This window comes from Mixophyes fleayi, chromosome 4 (genome assembly GCF_038048845.1).
Source record: "Mixophyes fleayi isolate aMixFle1 chromosome 4, aMixFle1.hap1, whole genome shotgun sequence".
Lineage (NCBI taxonomy): Eukaryota > Metazoa > Chordata > Amphibia > Anura > Limnodynastidae > Mixophyes > Mixophyes fleayi.
The window spans coordinates 311,354,542-311,374,942 of NC_134405.1; the positions used below are offsets into that span (position 1 = coordinate 311,354,542).

Consider the following 20,401-nt stretch of genomic DNA (forward strand, 5'->3'; position numbering starts at 1 on the left):
GGGGCAGGTCAATAAAATCTTTCACTAGATGGTAGCGCTGCTATAAATACTGTTTTGTAGTTCACCCTGGAGGGAAAACAAAACCATAATCATCAACAGTACAAAAAGCACTTTTTATTAAAATCTTTTGTTTATAAAAATACAAGAGAAACGTTTACAGCACAAAATAAGTGTTCATAATGCAACTTAAAAACATATGTGTAAACCTTATTGGGAATCTTTGGTACCTTAGTTATTTAATTTCTGTTAGTCGCAAACCATTTATTGTTAACAGAAAAAAAACTGGTCAGCATAGGCATTTATCGGGTCCCTTTTTAAAGTAATGAAGACACTTCGAGGAGAACAACATGAGGCAAGGTTAACCTAAGACATGGCTGGAGGATGTTTAAAGTCTTGAACTGGAAATCACAAAGTTTTAACAAAACTATTAAAATTAATAGCTGGATGCTGGTTACATTTCAATGCTTCTTAAAAATTGTTGTACATTGTGTATGGTGACTGTGAAGGTCAGCAAGTCAACCTCTTATATAGATCTGTTTTGTCTTCACTGACATGGAAACCAGTCATGTTGTACGGTCAGATAGGTATTGGAGAACAATCAGGAAAATTAAAATGTTTACAATATATCTATTCATCATCAACATTTATATAGCGCCAGAAAATTGCATAGCGCTTTACAATTGGGGACAAACACAGTAAAAGGACAATACTGGGTATTACAGACAGAAAGAGAGATAAGAAGGCCCTATCTGCAAGCCTACAATCTATGGGCTAGCTGTAGTGTGAAATAAGCATTATTATTTAAATATATATTTAAATATATATATATATATATATATATATATATATATATATATATCCATGAAAGTTCCAGTACCAGTAGTCGCCTCGCTCAAGCTTTCACATTTTATTATGTCAGCATATTGGTGTCATAATGCGACAGTACTCAAACCTTTGGCTATTTCTGCACCTCAAGTCCGTCTTTGTTGAAGTCTATTTTCTGCAGGGGTCCCCCTTGTGGTGAGTAATAGAATTCCAGGGAAGGACCATTCTTTAATTTAAAAAATAAAATATTACAAAGTGCTTCATGCCTTTGACAAGACACATGTAGAAGAAGATTATCATGTGTCAAAGGGTCTGACATCAATGTTAAAAATGATGTAAGAGGAATATGGAGCCAATATTAAAGTAATATGCATTAGCCCTTTTAGGCTACTTAATCACATGTGCCAGGATTTATTGTGCTCTCTAAGTTCCTTAAAACAAGCCTGTGGGTGCCAAAGTATGGGCATCACATAAAACGCTGCAATACTAATACTGTATTTTTTTAAATATTCTAGCTGTTGAACGCAAGTTGTTGGTTCAAATTTTAATAACATAACATACCATTTAACAAAAAGTCTGCGTCACACTTCGAGATGTCATCACATCTATTCATCAAAAACACTCAGTGGTTCTTCACAAAAGTTGAAAAAAACACTGCAAAACTGGAGGAGGAAGATGTTTCCACTTTTGATTTCAACTCTATTTTCCAAAATATACAAAATAGTATCCAGTTTGGTAACTTAAGTGTACTCATTAACAAATTAAGTTATCATTTTGTGTTCTTTTCCACTTGACATGCCTTGGTTGGGAAGTCTTAGAAAACCATTGTGCCCATACTGTCCACTGGTGTTGTATAACTTAAATTCTTTGACGTTTTCTTTATATTGTGTCCAAACACACACACACACACACACACACACACTGTATACTGTATTAAAAACAACTCTTTATAAAAACACTTTGTTTACAACAATCAGACAAAAATCACAAAAAAGACACAAAAAGCCATATGTGGAAAAAAGTGACTTTTAGAGCATATTGGACAATTTCTAATCAAATATAAAGCTCAGGCTTAACACGTATAACAGTGACAACAAAATAGTGCACAGAAATAATTATTACACAGTATGAAAAAGCATTTGGCAATTAGGTGTTCTTTTAAATTTTTAAAGGTATATACAAAGGTTATGCATAGAGTATACATTATAGAAATATAGGTGGATCTTCTATTTTAAATTGTACCGTTTTCATTAATCTAACTGATTTTTACAAAGCCAGTTATTAATGTTTTGAATGTTGCAAAAAACAGCCTCTTCAAATCTAGTTAACATAGTTGTATAACAGCAATATTAAGATTACATGTAAAAAAAACAAACAAAAGTAAGTTTCAACTGGTTCACATACAAGAGAATGTAAACTGGAATTTGTATTTGTTTAAAGGGTAACTCCAAAAATGATTTAATATACTTTTCTTTTCCTAATCATTATCCTGACTACTACAACTGAAATGACTCCTGATATGTGAAATAGGACTACTAATTCCCAAGCTATCAACTGTCCTTAATTTCTAGGGACAGTCCCAGGTTTTAAAGATGCACATTTCCTAATTTTTTAGTATCAACATCCAAATTGCTCTTTTACTGCATGTCTTACCATTTAGTCCTATTCTCTAGGCTTTAGAAGGTAACATTTACTGAAAATGAGTGCTTAAGATGCAACAAACTGCATTATTATTACATTCAGTAAACATGATGTGGATTGTAGTGCTTCAAGGTTTGTGGAAATAGTATAGCATGTAGCCTGGAAAATAGCTAAAATGTTGACAACTTTGAATTTGAGAACATGGAAAGAAACTGGGCTGCAGTGACTGTTTCCTGGGCTACATAAATAAGGAAAAGGTCAGTTATCAGAACTGATCTATCAAATCGGAATAAAATGAGGTTACTTAGGTGAGTACAGGCAGAGGTTGTATATCAAGCGTCATTACAGTATGTCGTTGTGCCCAACAGGGGTAGACTGGCCTGTGGGGCATCTGCCCCCCGGGCCGGTCCATAGTAGGCTACCTTGGGCTGGGTCACTGGGCCACCTGCATTTTTTTAATTTAAAATAGGCTGCTGAGTCGAGTCTTGCCCCCTGGGCTAAAGCTTGCCAGCCCTCCCCTGGTGCCCAACAAGGGAGTAACTTCTGGGATAGCTCCGGCTACAGGGCTGTTGGACCCTGTGTAGCTTTCATTCGTGCTCAGTGACCCTTCTTTCTCTCTGTGGTATCTATGGTAAGCAAAGAGCTTAATAAACTTCCTATTGTGTGACCAATGACACAGCAAAGGAATTGAAGTCCCAGAATGCCAGGCGTGCAAACTCTGGTGTCCCCTTTCTCTCTGAGCAAGAAGTGAAGTGCAGAGTGTCACACAGCAGAGGAAGAGGAGACCAACCGTACGATGGCAGGGCCAAAATTACGCCATTCCCTAAGAATCGCATTATGGCGATTGTAATCCTGCCCACTTCACTAGGATGAGGGCAGGATGTCCTACTCTCCAGGGAGTCCAGGAGACCTTCAGGAGTCTCCTGGACATTCCGGGAGAGTTGGCAAGTACGCCTTGTACCCAGCATAATGATTGTCATTAGGCAAATTGTTTTGATCATTTCTGAGTAATGTTACCCTTTAATGCTCAATTTTATGTGCAGGTGTTTCTCTCCTTATAACTAGATATCATAATGTTAAACATAGCTACACATCACAATACATCCAAAATGCATGATAATCTATTGGAAAATACCCCTATGTGTGGTAATGGCAGTGATATTCTGTAAGCAGGGCAGTCCGATAATAAGACAAACTGAGCCAGCAGTCTGCAATTTAAAAAAAATAAAATTATTTCTGCCATTTTTTAATAATGGTGTCTCCCTTGGCGAGATTTAATGCTAAATTAAGTGACAATGTAATGCATAAAATAAAAAGAACTGTTCTTGTATAAGGAATACGATATACTGTACTAGTTGCAGCAATAAGTAACAATGTGGCCAGATTCACAGCTGATGGAAGGAAAGAGCTCTCAATCATTAATCGTTTTTGTATTTAGAGACATTGGGGTATATTTACTAAACTGCGGGTTTGAAAAAGTGGGGATGTTGCCTATAGCAACCAATCGGATTCTAGCTTTCATTTATTTAGTGCATTGTACAATATGACAGCTAGAATCTGATTGGTTGCTATAGGCAACATCCCCACTTTTTTAAACCCGCAGCTTAGTAAATCTAGCCCATTGTGTTTTTCAAACTACTCAGTGGCTCAGACATAAAAATAAATATGGTGGCTTGTTTATACAGATGATAAACACCTTCCCAAAAAATATTCAGTCCACATTACTGAGTGAAATGGAGGCTTGGTGGATCTGAGTTCGCTCCCAATGCCCGGTCAGTTTAGATGTTTATAAAAAAAATCTTATGTCTTAACTAAAGTAAATCATCACTTTATTTTTCTACCTTCACTTGCATCATAATTGGGGGAAAGAAGAGATGCTAAAGGTGTAAATTTCATACACAAAACAATAAATCATAAATATATTTTTATTCTCTTAACCTGATTGACGATTGTAAGTGAACATTGCTGGTGTCAGCGATTACCCTTGTATAAAGGAAACTCTGGGGTAAAGTTATCAAACCTTCTAATAAGCAAAAGTGGAGGTGTTGCCCATAGCAACCAATCAGATTCTAGCTATCATGCTCTAGAGTGAACTAAACAAATGATAGCTATAATCTGATTGGTTGCTATGGGCAACACCTCCATTTTTCTTTTTTAGAAAGTTTGATACATTTACCCCTTAGACCATTTTTGTAGATTATTGCACACGATTTTTGCCTTTTGTAGAATTGGGCAATGACTACTATGTACATAAAATAGTTCCCGTTTTTATTTCAACCTAACTTTACTACAAGAAAGCTGTACATGTGTGGAATATATGCATCTATTAAATTCATATATTTTATTAAGATTTGAGCCTTAGCTTGATAGTCACTAAATTCTGTGTCCATTAATATGATGCTACTGTTCCATTAATAGTGTAAATGACAATATAGTAATGTAAAAAGCTATCTGCTCTTCCTTGAGAGAATACATAAATATAGACAATGACACAGTGACACAATAATTTGTCCATGAGAAATGGACAAGTACATACAGCTTACAATATCTACTAGTTTACCATAGTCCCCATTAATAGTAGATAGCTATAGCGGTGTAGGACAGGTGCTGCCTTCAGATACATTGTATCAGCGGTAGCGCGACCAGAATCTGGGTTCCTGGATAGACGACAGGTGTAGGAAGTGCTACATCTAACACCACCCTGGAGCAGGGGTGCACGCAGGGGGGGTTTCTGGTTCTCCAGAAACCCCTCCTCTCTGCGAACGAACGGGCACTAAAGATTGCCCCTTCACAGCAGCACTGTACTGTACAGCAGCCGCGGTGCTGTCACAGAAGTGTCCGCGGTGGTGCTATATTGTACTACAATACAGCACTGCCGCGGGCGCTTCTTTGACAGCACTGCGGCTGCTGTACAGTACAGCATCGCCAAAATGGAGCTTCTGTGCATGCGCAGCAGTTCTCTCTCTCTATATATTTTTTTGGGAGGGGGGAGGAAACCCCCCCCCCCTTAAAAATCCTGCCTTTGCCCCTGTGGAGTGTATTTACCCTTATAAATAGTTGTACCGAAATGTCTTAAGAGCCATTAGACTTTTTCCAGTGTTTTCTTTGCGTTTATAGGAAGTCAATATATATATATAAAGAAATCCTGACTCACTGGAGAATTTCGTGCATGTTGTTTTACCAGACATAAAACAAAAGATGATTCATTATATATATATATATATATATATATATATATATATATATATATATATATATAATATTTTTGCTGTTATTAAACCAATGAGGTCTGGTTGGAAAACGTTTTCATTTTAAGATAAATCACCTTTTGTGATATGAAAGCATTTAATTAAACCTATTTCCCTTGATCACAGTAAATATGGCATTTCAAAAGTTAAATTGAACAAATATCTACTAATAGAGCATTTTCACTATCAAATGATTTTCGCTTATTAGTTTGTATAAGTAATTTTTATAACTATACAGTTTTCTTTAGCAGTGTCTATATATCATCCAGATAGATTTGATATTTTGTTCCCCTTGCGCATGGCATGGAAATGCTTTGCAGATAGAATTGTCAGGTTGTGTAATATTTAATATTATTTATGTACAAACCAATAAACTCATGATTTAATCTGAAGGTAAAAAAACTTTCTAATTAACAATATTGACATTGTTTCCTATAAAATGACAGTGAAAAGGCATAGGACAGTTAGGGGTATATTTACTACATTGTGGGTTTTAAAAGTGGAGATGTTGCCTATAACAACCAATCAGATTGTAGTTATCAGTTACTTAGTACATTCTACAAAATGAAAGCTAGAATCTGATTGGTTGCTATAGGCAACGTCTCCACCTTTTCAAATCTGCAGCTTGACAATGCATAATCTTAGAACAACGTTACCTGCATGTTTCTGTCTGACACAGTGACAGTGAAAATGCCCAAATCTAATCTCAATATATTCTGTTTTTTTTGTGTGCTGTTGCCTTATTTATTTATAAATGGCATAAATACTCAATATGTAAATATTTGTTGTTTAAAGTATATTTACTTATCATATACATAACTAATTTTCAATATATTTGTAGTAAAAATATAACTGAAAGGAGTAAAATTCATCATGCAAACATTCATACTTGGTTGATTGAATAGCTTTTTTACCAAGAGTAAAAAATATATGGGTAGTTTTAATAATCTGCCACTGGTCATAACACTAGTCCCATGTGTCAGTCACAGACAGACCTAAGGCTTGTTTGTGTGTGCGGTTAGCATTTCCCACCCTTAAATCTCTTTTCTTTTTTTAAGTAGACGGTCCAGCCGCCACCATAATATTATATTCCCAAGATTTGTTTAGTACATGTGATACGGTGTAAAAAAAAACAAAAGTTGCCTTTACATTGCTTTAAACAAGCAGATGTAGCAGTATTTGCAATAAGTCCTGTATAAAGGCCTGTTTTGAAAGCTGGGTGTTTAGGATGTACCGTACTGCACAGTGCTACCAATATGCTGCTGTTTCACCACAGTGCAAAGTACACCAAGTGGCCAATGTCTCACCGATGTCTTAAGTTCCTAATACATGGACAGGTGCATTGATTCAGGCTACAACATGGCTGAATCCACTGTAGACATTACACTTTTAAGTTTTTTCTCTGAGAGCACTGAAAATGGTGGTACAGTGAGGCACGAGGCACCTATATAATGCTTCTTATTGATTCTCCCAGATGTTGACCACGCTTTCAATAATTTAGTATCCAATCGGAATAGATTTCAGGTAAATTCATGATTTCCTACATGGAATGGAAGATTTTTTTCTTTGAAAAAGTCATTATTAACAGGTTTATTCTGGCATCCCTCATGAGTAAACCTGATATTTATAAAATTCTTTTCTTCTGTGCTGAAAAATATTTGACATGAAAAAGCTGCTTGGGAAACACCATGTTCTGTGTAGATTGTAGAGTGGAATAATGTCTTTAGTCTTCATGTACAGGTCAGGGTCCAGCTGACATTTTTGCATAGATCTGGAGTACTGAGCTATGTTCTACACAGTATATTGCTCCTCACACCATTATGAATCAATCTTCTTGCAGCTGAGTTCCAAGTTTTTCAGTCGGTTTCATACTACAGAAATTTTCCCTTTACGTAGAATCGATGTTCAGCCTGTTGGAAATCCCTTTAAATCTCTTGTTCTGGCTGTTCCAGAGGACTGTCGCAGGAAATTGTAGATGACGTATTACCTTCTTGCAGTGTAGAGCTGTGTGCATTAAACAAATACATATAACATTAGCTTAAAACTAGTCTAAAATAAAAAACATGCTTTGTGTGGCTTGGGAGATAATTTTCTATTAATATTATATTACTGAACTATTTATAAAAATAAAAATACAACAGGATATTGTTGCAACAAGGTACAATGTTTAAAGGGACTCCTTCACCTAAAAACCTTTTCTTACCTTGGTCGACTTTCTGAGTTGTCATTCTGCATGTTGTCAGAGTCCTCGGGCTTGGGATCCGGCAGAGGAATAATGTAATCACTGTCAATTGGTTGCACAGCTGAGTAGAGAATATTTGAAATACTTTCTCCCACATGCACAGCGTTATTTAGTTTAGCTGCTCGGGGTCTCACACGAACCACAGCAGGGTGGTCACTTCTTAAAAATTCTTCATCCGCTTGTTTGTATCGCTATAAACCACAAAAAACAAAAATTAATCCACATCACATTGTGCTAATCTTACCTATAGTATCCACAGAGGTACATCAATTAAATAATCTGATTGGTACGGGTGGTTCACGCGTCTTATTCTAGATTCGGCAAATCCTGTTGTGTAGGAAAATGAAGCAGGCAGGGTTCCTGTGAATTATAATGGACAATGTACCTGTTTGTAGCCATCAGATAAAAGGTTTCCTGTAAGAGCCACTAGGTTAGAAAAAGACGGTCTCTTCTCAAACTTTTCATCCCAGCATTTCTGCATAATCTCATATCTGCAAATGAAAAATGTCCCAAGTTCATTTTCTAGAATATGGAAAAATTATTAAAATACCAACAATTTATTAATCATTTTATGAGATGAATAATCACGATTTAGCAATGGTAAGTATATATATTCATTATAAGCAACCTGTCTCTGCATGGTTATCTACATGGCTGCAGTAACTGTACCAGCACAAGGCAATGAGTGAGAAATATGGAAGGGTTCCATGTGTGCCAATGTTTCCCTATTTTCCCAGAATTCAGACTCCCAATAGTAGCCAAGGAGTCATTTTATGGGGGCGGTACCAGTTTACAAAAAGTGCACAAAGAACATTTAAATTTAGGTTTATAGTCATTTCTTTATAGAATAATTTGGGTCAGAATAAGGACCAAATAGAATAGCCATATCAAACTGATAACAGAGAACAACAGCCAACATTCCGCTGCACAGCTAGTGTGAATCCAAAGTCAAGGTGTCAGGATTTTTACATATATATTTGTGAATGTTATTTGTAGCTCTTCTATCTAAGACACCTTGTATTTTAGGTTTACGAACCCTCTAAGTGGCTCTGACTTACATTTCCTCTGAAGCATAAGAAGGTCTTGACATCCGATAGCCTCTTTTGATTGCATTGTAGAACTGTTCATTCATAGGTAATTCAGGGTAGGGTGTCCCACCTACAATTATATTTAAAATAAATAATACATTTAGGGGATATTGCTTGATCTCATGAAATAGGTATCTGAAACTGTAATGGCTGCTTGAAATGGACCTTTGAAATTTGGTTGCTAATAACATTTCTTGTTCCATCTTGTGTATTGTATTAATATGACCGTACACAATATCAATATTGTGGTCAATTATCGTAGCGATTATAAAGAGTGTATGTCCAAAAAAAAAAAAGCCAGAGCAAAATGACTTGCTTTGTTTCATTTCAAATGTGATCACTGAAAGGTAGATCATCTGCCCATGTAAGACTCATTTAATCTGCCTACATAAGTTGCAGTCTCTTTGTGCAGCAAGGACAGTGAACAACCAGATCACTGAGGAATTTTACCAAATATGATTATGGGCAGTTTGTGCTAATGGATTGTTTAACGGCTGTAATGATCATGCTCTGCCAGATCACAGTACAGAGCACGTCTGACGGCTCCTGTCTGCACTGACGGGTGATCCTAGATGCGCCGTAATGGGGAACATCTTTTTATCTGGTTTCCATCACACCTAATCAAATGTGATGTAATGAAATCAAATTTAGAAATGATCAAGTATGCTGAGAGCATATAGGGTACAAGTTAACCCGTGCATGATACTCATGCATTCTAGTCAAATCAAGCTACTTAAGGTGTTAAAAAGGTTCTTGTCATGCATTGATTGCCCCGATCGCACCCCCTGGATCCGCCACTGTACACATGTGTGTTCATGAGGTAAAATTACCTCACGAAAATGAGTTTGACCCCTCAACTCGTCAATAATGTCAGTATACCAAATTTCAGCCCTTTTTGAGTTTTTTTTCCAACACACATTAAGAATTTAGTAGGTCAGTTAACCCGTGCATGATACTCATGCAATCTAGTCAAATCAAGCTACTTAAGGTGTTAAAAACTCCCCACTGTGACCGCCGGCAACCACCAACCACTCCCAACTGTCACTTCTCATTCAAGAAATATATAGGTCAGTGTATAACTCTGCCCAGCAGGTGGCGCTGCAGCTTGGTTTTTTATTTTCCACACACGCCACTAGGTATTTATATAGTAGATAATAATTGGTTAATATAGTATTCGGATCAAACTGGCCAATCAAAATCTCAAACAATCATTGTAAGACTTATAATAATTTATCCTGATATAGTTAATTTTACTAAACTGTAAAAAAAAAAAAAAGTGTTGTAGGTAACATATTTTAAAGTTTTGTACTTAGAGCAATCCTGGACTGGTATGTTCGACTCTGGCAGTCAGAGGTGTCATTTTTACCAAGATGCCCAACTAATGCTATGTTCAGTCCCCTGGAGTACAGTCACTTCACTCTGCTACCATACATAGGAGTGGTCACAGGATGTCATTATAAGCACCCAATGGGCCTGATTCATTAAGAAACTAAGGCAAGAATTTGAGTAAGTTTTCTGGACAAAACAATGTTGCAATGCAAGGGATGTAAATTAGTTTATTATTTTGCACATAAGTTAAACAATGGCTGTTATTTTCATGTAGCACACTTTAAATTTCAGTGTACAAATAAGCTATCAAGTATTTGTGTGCTACATGAAAAACAGCCAATATTTTCCTTGTGTGCAAAATAATAAACTAATTTGCACCCCTTGCAATGCAACATGGTTTTGTCCAGAAAATTTGAGTAAGAAAACGTACTCAATTTCTTGCCTGGGTTCCTTAACGAATCAGGCCCAATGTGTATAATAACTTAGCCCACTTACAAAGCAGCACTCTGAAGCTAACTTAAATGTACAGTCTTGGTCATCTGAGTGCCCAGAAAAGTGTTCCATTAACTTTTCACATGATACATCCGCAATGGCATGGGTTCTGAAATGTTGTAGTGCTATTATATGGAGATTATAATCCAGAGCTCTAATGCTTTTATCTGACTTCGCACCTCCTGTGTTGGTGCACAATGTTTCTTAGGTGTGCACAACCAGTCGTTATGAACATCTGTCTGAATGTTTTATTGTACGACATACAGAACATTATTATTATCTGCAAGTATCCATGTTACTATTTCTGTTTATGAAAGAGGTTCTGTAAACAGTAATAGCAAGTTTGATACCTTCGGTCATAGGAAGATATTATTGAAACCCATAAATATGAATAAAAATGGCATTCATTGTATTGACATAAATGACAAATATTGGTTATCTTGAACACTACTCATACCCAATGTGAATATTTCCCAAAGAAGGATTCCAAAAGACCAGACGTCACTAAGAGTCGTGTATAGATTGTTGAAAATACTTTCGGGTGCCATCCATTTCAGAGGAAGGAAAGTCTAGAATGAACAGAAGAAATAAAACTACACAATGACACCTAGACACAAGGTAATTTTATATAGCATATTAACATAAAGGATTACTTAAAAACTATAGTTTTTCAACAGACAATATTTTAATATGTTGAGTAAAAATAAATATTAGTTTTGCAGTGTGCTTTTTTTTATTTAGAAAAAACAGTGCATAGTTATTCTTCTGTTGAATCACTCTGTATGTCTCTACACTGGCTGCCTGTTTTCTACCGAATCCTAAATAAAATACTTTTACTAACCTACAAGGCCATCAACAAAACTGCACCAACATACATCTCCTCTCTTGTCTCAAAATATCTCCCAACTCGGCAACTTCGTTCTGCACAAGATCTGCGTCTCTCATCCTCCCATTCCCGATTACAGGACTTTTTTCGGGCTGCACCTACTCTATCAGACAAGCTTATAATATTCCTTAACCTCACTACCTAACCCTATTACCCATTACACAATTTCACACAAGACAACTACCCCCTGACCAACATAGTTGTGTGACAGGATCATTTAGCCTATGAGTCACTTTTACCTTTGCAGACTGGGTGGGCTGAAATGCAAAATGTAGACTTAGCCTTAGCCTCATGTGTCAAACTCCCATTGTCCCATAGATTGTAAGCTTACGAGCAGGGCCTTCTCACCTCTTTGTCTGTTTTACCCAGTTTGTTTATTAGTTTTCTATGTTTGTCCCCAATTGTAAAGCGCTACGGAATATGTTGGCGCTATATAAATAAATGATAATGATGATGAAGCAACCACAGCCAACAGTAGGCAAGTATGGGTCTATTATTCTTCCCCATTCCACACTGCATTTGTTAGTTTCGCATTTTGCAGAATTTAAAAAGCAGTATTAACTTATACTGCTCTGTGGTGTGGTTGGGGTATTATAATAATATAGAAGTCTGGGCGAAACAGAAATCATAGAGGGAATTTTGTGCGGAACATTTTAGGACACATTTCTTTTGAGAAACTAACAAATGTATTTATTACCTCTGTGTTGCTGTGTGAGTATCCCAGATGGCAGAACAATCAATGCTTCAAAGGCCATTTGTTATTGAAAATGACTTACAAAGTACTATGCAGGAAAAACTTACGTTGCCTTTGGAAATGTAGTTGGAGTCTCTTACGATGTCTCTGGCTAGCCCAAAGTCACAAATTTTCACTAGTTTTCCCTCACAGATCAGCACGTTCCTTGCAGCCAAATCACGATGAACACACTGTAAATTAACAGATTGGATAGAGATGAGAAGATTTTTACTCACGTTAGAAGCAATTTCTCTTACTCCATTGGAGGACACTGCGCACCCTCCCTTGCTCTGAAAATAGTTCTGTTGTGTGAATTTTATTACAAAAAAAAATAATTATTTTAGCCCACGGGGCTCCTCATTCTCATACGCTTGGTTAGAGAAAACTGAGGCTACAGGAGGGGAGGGGCATAAGGGGAGGAAAAAAGATAGGTCTAAGTGCCTAACTACTAGGCCCACCTACTATACCCCCAATGTCTCGCAGTGTCCCCCAATGGTAGGAAAGAGAAATGTTTTTTACCATTTAAATATCTAATTCAATTGCCAAACACTGTCTCCATGTTACACACATGCAAGTAGACACTTTACTATAATATTCTGTACAGGGCACCCATAGCATAGCTCCCAACATTCAGAATCCCTCCCAGTTACGGACAAACAACGCCCACAAATGGCCACATTTGTTCAAAAACACACCCACTTTCCCGGTAAGACCCTCCCTATTTGTGGGCCGTGAAGCAGGACGGCCCGCCAAAATAGGGACAGTTGGGAGGTATGCCACCACAAATTTAAAAGGTGAAAAAGTCTGAGAGAGCTAGAAATTAGCATTCACCATTATAGGCTGCCATTTTGTGAGTTAAATCACTATTCATTAGCATCCTAGTGACTTAGTAGGTTAAATTATGATGAATGCTTGTTCAGGCTACAACATGGCTGCTTCTGTTGTGTCTGATCAGTGACTGCACTTTAAATAGGAAATGTTATTGTCATAATAGGTGAAACTAAACATGGATTTGGAATGATCATACATACCTCCCAACAATTAGAATCCTGAAAGTGGGACAAAATAAGCCCCACCCACAATGGGGAACTTTGGCCAACTCCACCAACTTTTCTGTTAAGCGTAACCACTTTTGAGGGCCGCAACTCAGGATATTCCACCAAAATCGGGACATTTGGGAGGTATGATATGTATAATAAGGAGTGACTAATGAAACAGTGAGCAGCCTAATACGGACCTAATACTTGGCATGAGATTGTCATGCTCAATCCCTGGGGGGCAGGGAAATTGTGATGTAGTGAGGAAACCTCCTGAGATTGAACATAATATGGTAATCTGCCAGATTCTCAAGCCGAGTTAGGACATCTGCATAGCACACACATTTCTTTCTATACTGTCTCCTCAGTGGAGCAATCACAGAAAAAAATCAGATTTGCAAAAAAGCATATTTTTTTTAATTTATCTTGTATAAAAGAACACTGCATTGACTTACATTCTTAGAAGCAAGAAAATCCATTCCATTGGCGACTTGGTAGCTAAATCCAATTAAATCAGTAAAACTGAGGGTTGGCGATTCATTTATAAGGGTGGAATAATTTGTCCTTTCTGGAGCTTTAGGGAATCACAATAAAGAAAATAATATATATTTTGTTGATATTTTGAAAGACTGTATAACATTTTATTGCTGCAAAAAGGCAAAACATGAAGCATCAATAGTAAAAGTTAATAGTACAATTTATTACAATGTCATTTTACCTCAGGAATTATTTCTGAAAAATGTGACTACTGAACAAAAATGATAGCCGTACTGCCATTAAAATGTTATACGTATCAAATGACATGTTTTAAAACACCAACCTAAAAGCTCTTTTCCAGTTTTGGGAACAACATATTGGCATATTTTTTACTTAATTCTTAGAACATGTCAAAATATTGAGCAAAAAAAAATCTATAGCTAATATATAGATTTGCTTTAAGTAACTTGACTTATTTGCTACTGACCAGATGAAGAGTAATTTTCCAGCTCGTAGGTGGTTCCATAGTTAGACGGTTCAATCTCGGCATATTTGATTTCTTCTTTAAGGTCCAACATTGGCACATAGTAAATGTCGTCCTTACTCATATCCATGTAACCTCCATCGCTTTCTATAGAAACTGAAATGTTTCTATAAAAGAAAGACAAAGAATCATTGTATTGGTGATAGGTGGGTAGCTCAGATCATAAAGCAATACTTGGCCATGCTGCCAAGAAGAGAATAAAAGAGCGAATATATGGAAGCTGAGGGCTATGGGGTTTTATGTGAAACGTGTGTCTATATCAGGGGTTCTCGCCCTTTTTTATTTGAAATAATATTTTATTACATTTTTATAACATATTACAAGGGGGAAAGAACAGAATATTGAACAGAAAAGGGGGGTTGGGGTAATAGAACCACACATAGATTGTAAATACATTAGTCTCTTAATTAAAACAACTCATAGCAGGCTAATATTATAGATTATAACAAAAATAAGAAGGATTGTAAGCTATTAAGTATTGGAAAGATGAAACTTTGGGGTTGTTAGTAAAGGGATGAGCGGGGCAGATTAAATAAGAAGCCGAGTTCTCAGGCTGCATATTTACTAGTCTTTTGGGGGTGAGGGAATCTTCGCTAGTTGAAGATCAAGCATTACATACTGACAACAATTGATTTGGCCAGTCGTGAATTATGCCTGTGATCTGTTCTTGTATATTTGCCAAACATTGTTGATAAAAGCAGGAATTGTGTGTGTGGGGGGTGGGGGGGGGGGGGGGTCAGACTTCTTCCAGTTCAGGGTGATCAGGCACCTAGCTGCTGTAAGTCTATGCTCAGTGAGTTTCCATATCTGTTTTGGGATGTCTGGTGCTGGCCGAAGTATGATGATAAAAGGAGAGGTCTGGATGGAGTTGTATTTGGGTGATCTTGTTTACTGGATCCTTAAACTCTCACCCAAAGATCGCAATCTTGGGATAGCTCATCCATATGTGGAAAAAAAGTGCCCCGAGCAACAAAGGTCTGAGGCAGTCGGATATATTGCGTTTAATCTGGTGGGGACCAAATACCATCTAAACAAATGTTTATAAGAAATCTACTTGATCCAAGTGCAGACTGAAGATGTAAGACCACTATTCAGAGAGTTATTCGAGAGTTTCTCCCATGTCCTCTTATCAGTGAACCTTGTCAGGCTGTTTAGTCAGTGTGTCATATTGGAGCAGCAGGGAGTACAAAATGGAAATGAGGCCTCTTGATGGGGATCTACATAGACATAATATTTCTAGAGGGGAGGGTTGATAGAGGAATCTTGGTTGAACTTACTATAGATATTTGTAAAAAGAGCCAGGAGAAAGGCTAAGGGGAACTCTGGGAAATCACCCTAAGGAACTATGGCCAGAAGAAAGGTAATATTATGTTTGGTCCAGTCCACAAATGCTCTGGGGTTGAGACCCAGAAGAAAGGTCGCATTAGCCACAAGGGTACCATTTTCTCCAGATTGTCTATAAGTTTCAATGTGTATGTGCTATATTTCCAAATAGAGAATGAAAATCGTAATTTGAGGGGCAATTGCAGTGATGGCGGCAGATCCACTTCAGCATCGACCCACATCCTTGCATGTGGGTTGGCATGAGTTAGGGCTGCTTGGGTAAGGTAGGTGGCTGGGTAATATTCCAGGAGACAAGGGAGACCAAGTCTGACAATAGACCTGACCATATTAATCGTGAAATTTAATTCTCTGAGGGTGGTAGATGGGACTTTCAATGGGATCGTCCGAAACAGGTAGAGCAACCTGGGAAGCAGTTTCATTTTCATGGCTGCAACATATAAAATACAAATCCCAGGCACCTAGGTCTATTTTAAAAGTATTGATCAAGAGGAGAAGATTAGCTTTAATTTGTCATATGATTTTTTAGACATTCCCAGGTACTTAATCTTCTGTGGTTTCCATTTGAGATTAAGGGCCTCTTTTAAGCTTCGCTGAACGTTGAGGGCAAGGGCCTCATTCTTAATTGAACTCTCACCCTTTTTTATTCTGAAGCTTCTGAACATATTTCCTAAAAATCTAAGGCCCACCTGTTAAACAACAATGTATTTTCTATGACTATAGTACACAGTTTTAGATACATATTTGCAAATATTATTACTCCATCCAAGAGGGATACTTATACAAACTGATTACTTTATATCTAAATGTGCTCCCTTTATTCTCCCCTATGCAATTCCCAGCCCTCTGTACCCCACTCATGGATTAATCAGCTTAGTCTAATCCACCATGCATTCTGATGCGTGATTGGCTACAGTTTGTTCTATCACTGTGAATATTCTCATATTCCAATTAGCAGAGTTTGTTCTATAACAAGAACATTCTCATGCCCTGAATTTCAATTTGCTGTATCCCTATGATGTGAAGATTATCAGGCTCTGGTTGGCTACGGGATTATGAAAGAAAATAACAAGGAGCTATCTGACAAAATATATTCGTTATCTAAGTTTTAATTTTGATTTACTATATGGTATTTGCTGGGGCAGAAATTAAAATTTATTTGCATAGATGATGAATGTAAATGGTACCTTGACATCCGTTCTCCTGTTTCGGCGTTACTGTAGACCTCCGTTTCTTTTCTGCTCTTGTCAGCATAGTACTGGAGGAAAGTGTGCTTGTTTCTGTGTAAATAATCCACTAGGTCTCCATACCTGCAGTATTCTGTTACTATGTATATAGGTCCTGTGAAAATAAGAAATAATACACTTACAAACACTTCAAACATTTCTACATAGCACCAAAATCATGCCAATGATATTGATGGAATAACAGAAGTTAATAGTATTTCACTACTTTTGGGAGGACTTATAGGTCAAATGATGGAACAATTAAACCAAAATCATAGCTATTTTTGTGGCTATGATTTCTCACATAGCAAACTATGTTTCTTTCCAAACACTTATAGCCTGTGTGATAAGAGGTGCAGCATGTCTTCCCCCACAAACCTATAGTGGAGTATGACTGCTTAGGCAAACCGAGGGGGGGTTTCCTAGTGCCTGGAACCTCCCTCCAATCCTAGGGCACTGTATAATTGAAGTGGCTGGACCCTGCTCCCGCTTCACACAGCTCTGCTTGAAAAGGGAGAGCAGCGTGCACCTAACAGTAGTGCACGCAGCATTGCCCATGTATATTATGGGGATAGGAAAAGTTGGAGAGCAGCCAAGTACTGTCTAAAATTATAGCCACGCCCTCATGCATGCTGGTCACGCCCACTGGTGTCGTGGTGTGGAAACCCCCCTCTACAAATCCTGAATTTGCCCCTGGACTGGAACCTGTCTGCTCAACCAGAAGATTCTGCAAGCAAGGGAGAAACTATCGTGGGTGCAAATGTTGCAGTCATTACGGGGCTCGGAGGTGAGACAGGCCCACCAATGCCAGGTTACCCCACCTCCCAGGCCGCTGCACCCTACACCAAGCCTCCACTCTGCTTTCTGCCCACAGTTCTGTTTAGGCCTTTACCTATATTTTGCTATGGGTTTCGGTGAGGCACTGTTCTGCCCCTGTCGGCAAGGATGGCCCCATTCAGTGTCTCTGAATGTGCCAGACCATGCATCTCAACTGTGACAATTTTATTAAATAAGCTCTACAGTGTCCTAGTCGAACAAAAATATAATAAAATAAGACTAATATAGCACAATTTACCTCCTTTGGTACAGGCTGCCAACAAGTTCACAATATTTAAGTGTGGACCCAGATGACTCATGATCTTCAGCTCAGACATGAGAGCCTGCTTCTCACTACTCCTTGCGGTTGCTATGATAGGGCAGAATTTATAAATGACAAATAATAAAGTTAAAACTCAATACAAATTTAAACAATATTTTTTTTTCTCCTGACCTCTAGAAAATACTGGAAAACTCACATTTCAGCATCTTCACAGCTACTTTTGTGGTTGACTGAGCATGTCCTAAACCGTGAGCTGTAGCTTCCACCACTCTACCGAAGGCCCCAGAACCAAGTGTCCGACCTGATAAACAAAATGGGTTTAATAAATACGCATGTCAAACACAAACAATTAATTTCTGCTTACTTTGCATTTTTTTTACAAAACATAGAAACACATGGACATGGAAAAAGTAGTGTTCCATAAACACAACACAACAAAAGTAAAACGAGAATGGGTATGATAAGAGCTAAGAGCATTGATTTCTAGGGCTAGATTTACTAAGCTGCGGGTTTGAAAAAGTGGGGATGTTGCCTATAGCAACCAATCAGATTCTAGCTATCATTTTGTAGAAGGTACTAAATAAATGAAAGCTAGAATCTGATTGGTTGCTATAGGCAACATCCCCACTTTTTCAAACCCGCAGCTTAGTAAATCTAGCCCCTAGTGTCAGACCCATTGACACACATTTTACACAAGTTTAAAATGCAAATAAAATGCATTTAAAATCCACCAATGGGTATGTACCATAATGCAGCAGAAAAATGAATAACAGTCTACGGGCCTGATTCATTAAGGATCTTAACCTGAGAAACTATTTCAGTCTCCTGGACAAAACCATGTTACAATGCAAGGGGTGCAAATTAGTTTTCTGTTTTGTACATAATTTAAATACTGTCTGTTTTTTCATGTAGCACACAAATATCAACTTTAAATTTCAGTGTACAAATAAGCTATCAAGTATTTGTGTGCTACATGAAAAAACAGTCAGTATTTAACTTATGTGCAAAACAGAATACTAATTTGCACCCCTTGCATTGTAACATGGTTTTGTCCAGGAGACTGAAATAAGAAGTTTCTCAAGTTAAGATCCTTAATGAATCAGGCCCCATGTATGTAATCTTATCAAACAGGCAATGCAATTTTAATGAAAATATAGTGTACATCTCCTATAATTTTTTTTTTTAGATCTTCAAAAGATTGTGAAATTAGATCAGTTGCTGATAACTTTTTTTTTTTTTAATGTGTATTGTCATTTGTCCTGGAATGACACTTTACACGGTTCACTAATTGCCAAGACATTTGCAGAAAGTTTCACCTAGTAACATGGAAATGTGTTGAATATGCATTAAATACCCACAGTATAATTGCAAATAAGACAATTGTCCAGCAAATAAAAATTTAACTAATGAAACATTAACTCATATATGATTTATACAAAATATCACTAATCATGCATAACATTAGAACAATCATTAATTCTAACAGCAGATTTGCTCTGTAAAGTCCGGTAACAATTTCACTAATAAACCACTTGATATAAAAGTTACACCCAAGGTTAGGGGCACACAAGATTGAATGAATGTTGGACTTTTCAGGGACAGGGAAACATATCCCATTGAACGCTATGTGATACTACTTAGGCTGCAAAACACTGTTCTTTTTCTGGCTGGAATAAAATCAGCATTCATTATTACTTGTGTGACACCAGCCCAAAGCTGCATGAGGACATTAATTAATTAAAGAACTTTATTTTCAGTAATTCAAAAGTTTTTTGTCTTTGCTATATGATCAGGGATAAGAAAAAGATAAAACTCTATTATTGGGGATTATTTACTAACTAGCTGCAATTGAGCAGTAACCCATAGCAACCAATTAGAAATCATCTCTGATTGTTCTAGTGCAAGGTATACAATGAAAGCAAATATGTGATTGGTTACTATGACTACTTTACCGTTGCATATTGTTAACAAATTGCTCAAACTTATAGCAAACAAAAATGTCTCGGCCTTAGGGATTTAAATCAAACTTGTTGCCCTGGCCTAGAACGAGTATTGTGTATTTTTTCATATAGAATAACTGCTGCCCACTGCTAAGCGTACCTACCAACAATCCGATTATTTTGTGGGAAAGTCCCTATTGTTGACATTTAAAAGGAGTGTGGCATATAGGAACATGGGATGGTCCCAAAATTA

General features: G+C 37.3%; 1 protein-coding gene and 1 long non-coding RNA gene across 4 annotated transcripts in view; both read right to left on the bottom strand.

Annotated features, from left to right (window-relative positions):
* Positions 1-94: 94 nt before the first annotated feature.
* LOC142152908 (uncharacterized) lies at positions 95-5,660 on the bottom strand. The gene is made up of 2 exons (XR_012691413.1): positions 1,663-5,660; positions 95-1,564 (listed from the first exon to the last, which is right to left on the bottom strand). It is a non-coding gene; the product is annotated as an uncharacterized LOC142152908 (long non-coding RNA).
* A 1,098-nt stretch (positions 5,661-6,758) lies between these two features.
* PDGFRB (platelet derived growth factor receptor beta) overlaps positions 6,759-20,401 on the bottom strand; it is an 86,373-nt gene continuing 72,730 nt past the window's right edge. For all 3 annotated transcript variants that reach the window (XM_075210040.1, XM_075210042.1, XM_075210041.1), the window contains 11 exons: positions 18,405-18,509; positions 18,185-18,295; positions 17,071-17,224; positions 14,486-14,649; positions 13,977-14,095; positions 12,553-12,675; positions 11,323-11,434; positions 9,015-9,114; positions 8,342-8,447; positions 7,918-8,147; positions 6,759-7,718 (listed from right to left, as the gene is read on the bottom strand). In XM_075210040.1, coding sequence (XP_075066141.1) covers positions 7,640-7,718; positions 7,918-8,147; positions 8,342-8,447; positions 9,015-9,114; positions 11,323-11,434; positions 12,553-12,675; positions 13,977-14,095; positions 14,486-14,649; positions 17,071-17,224; positions 18,185-18,295; positions 18,405-18,509 — 1,403 coding nt within the window. In that variant the 3' untranslated portion in view covers positions 6,759-7,639. The remainder of the gene's footprint in view (positions 7,719-7,917; positions 8,148-8,341; positions 8,448-9,014; positions 9,115-11,322; positions 11,435-12,552; positions 12,676-13,976; positions 14,096-14,485; positions 14,650-17,070; positions 17,225-18,184; positions 18,296-18,404; positions 18,510-20,401) is intronic.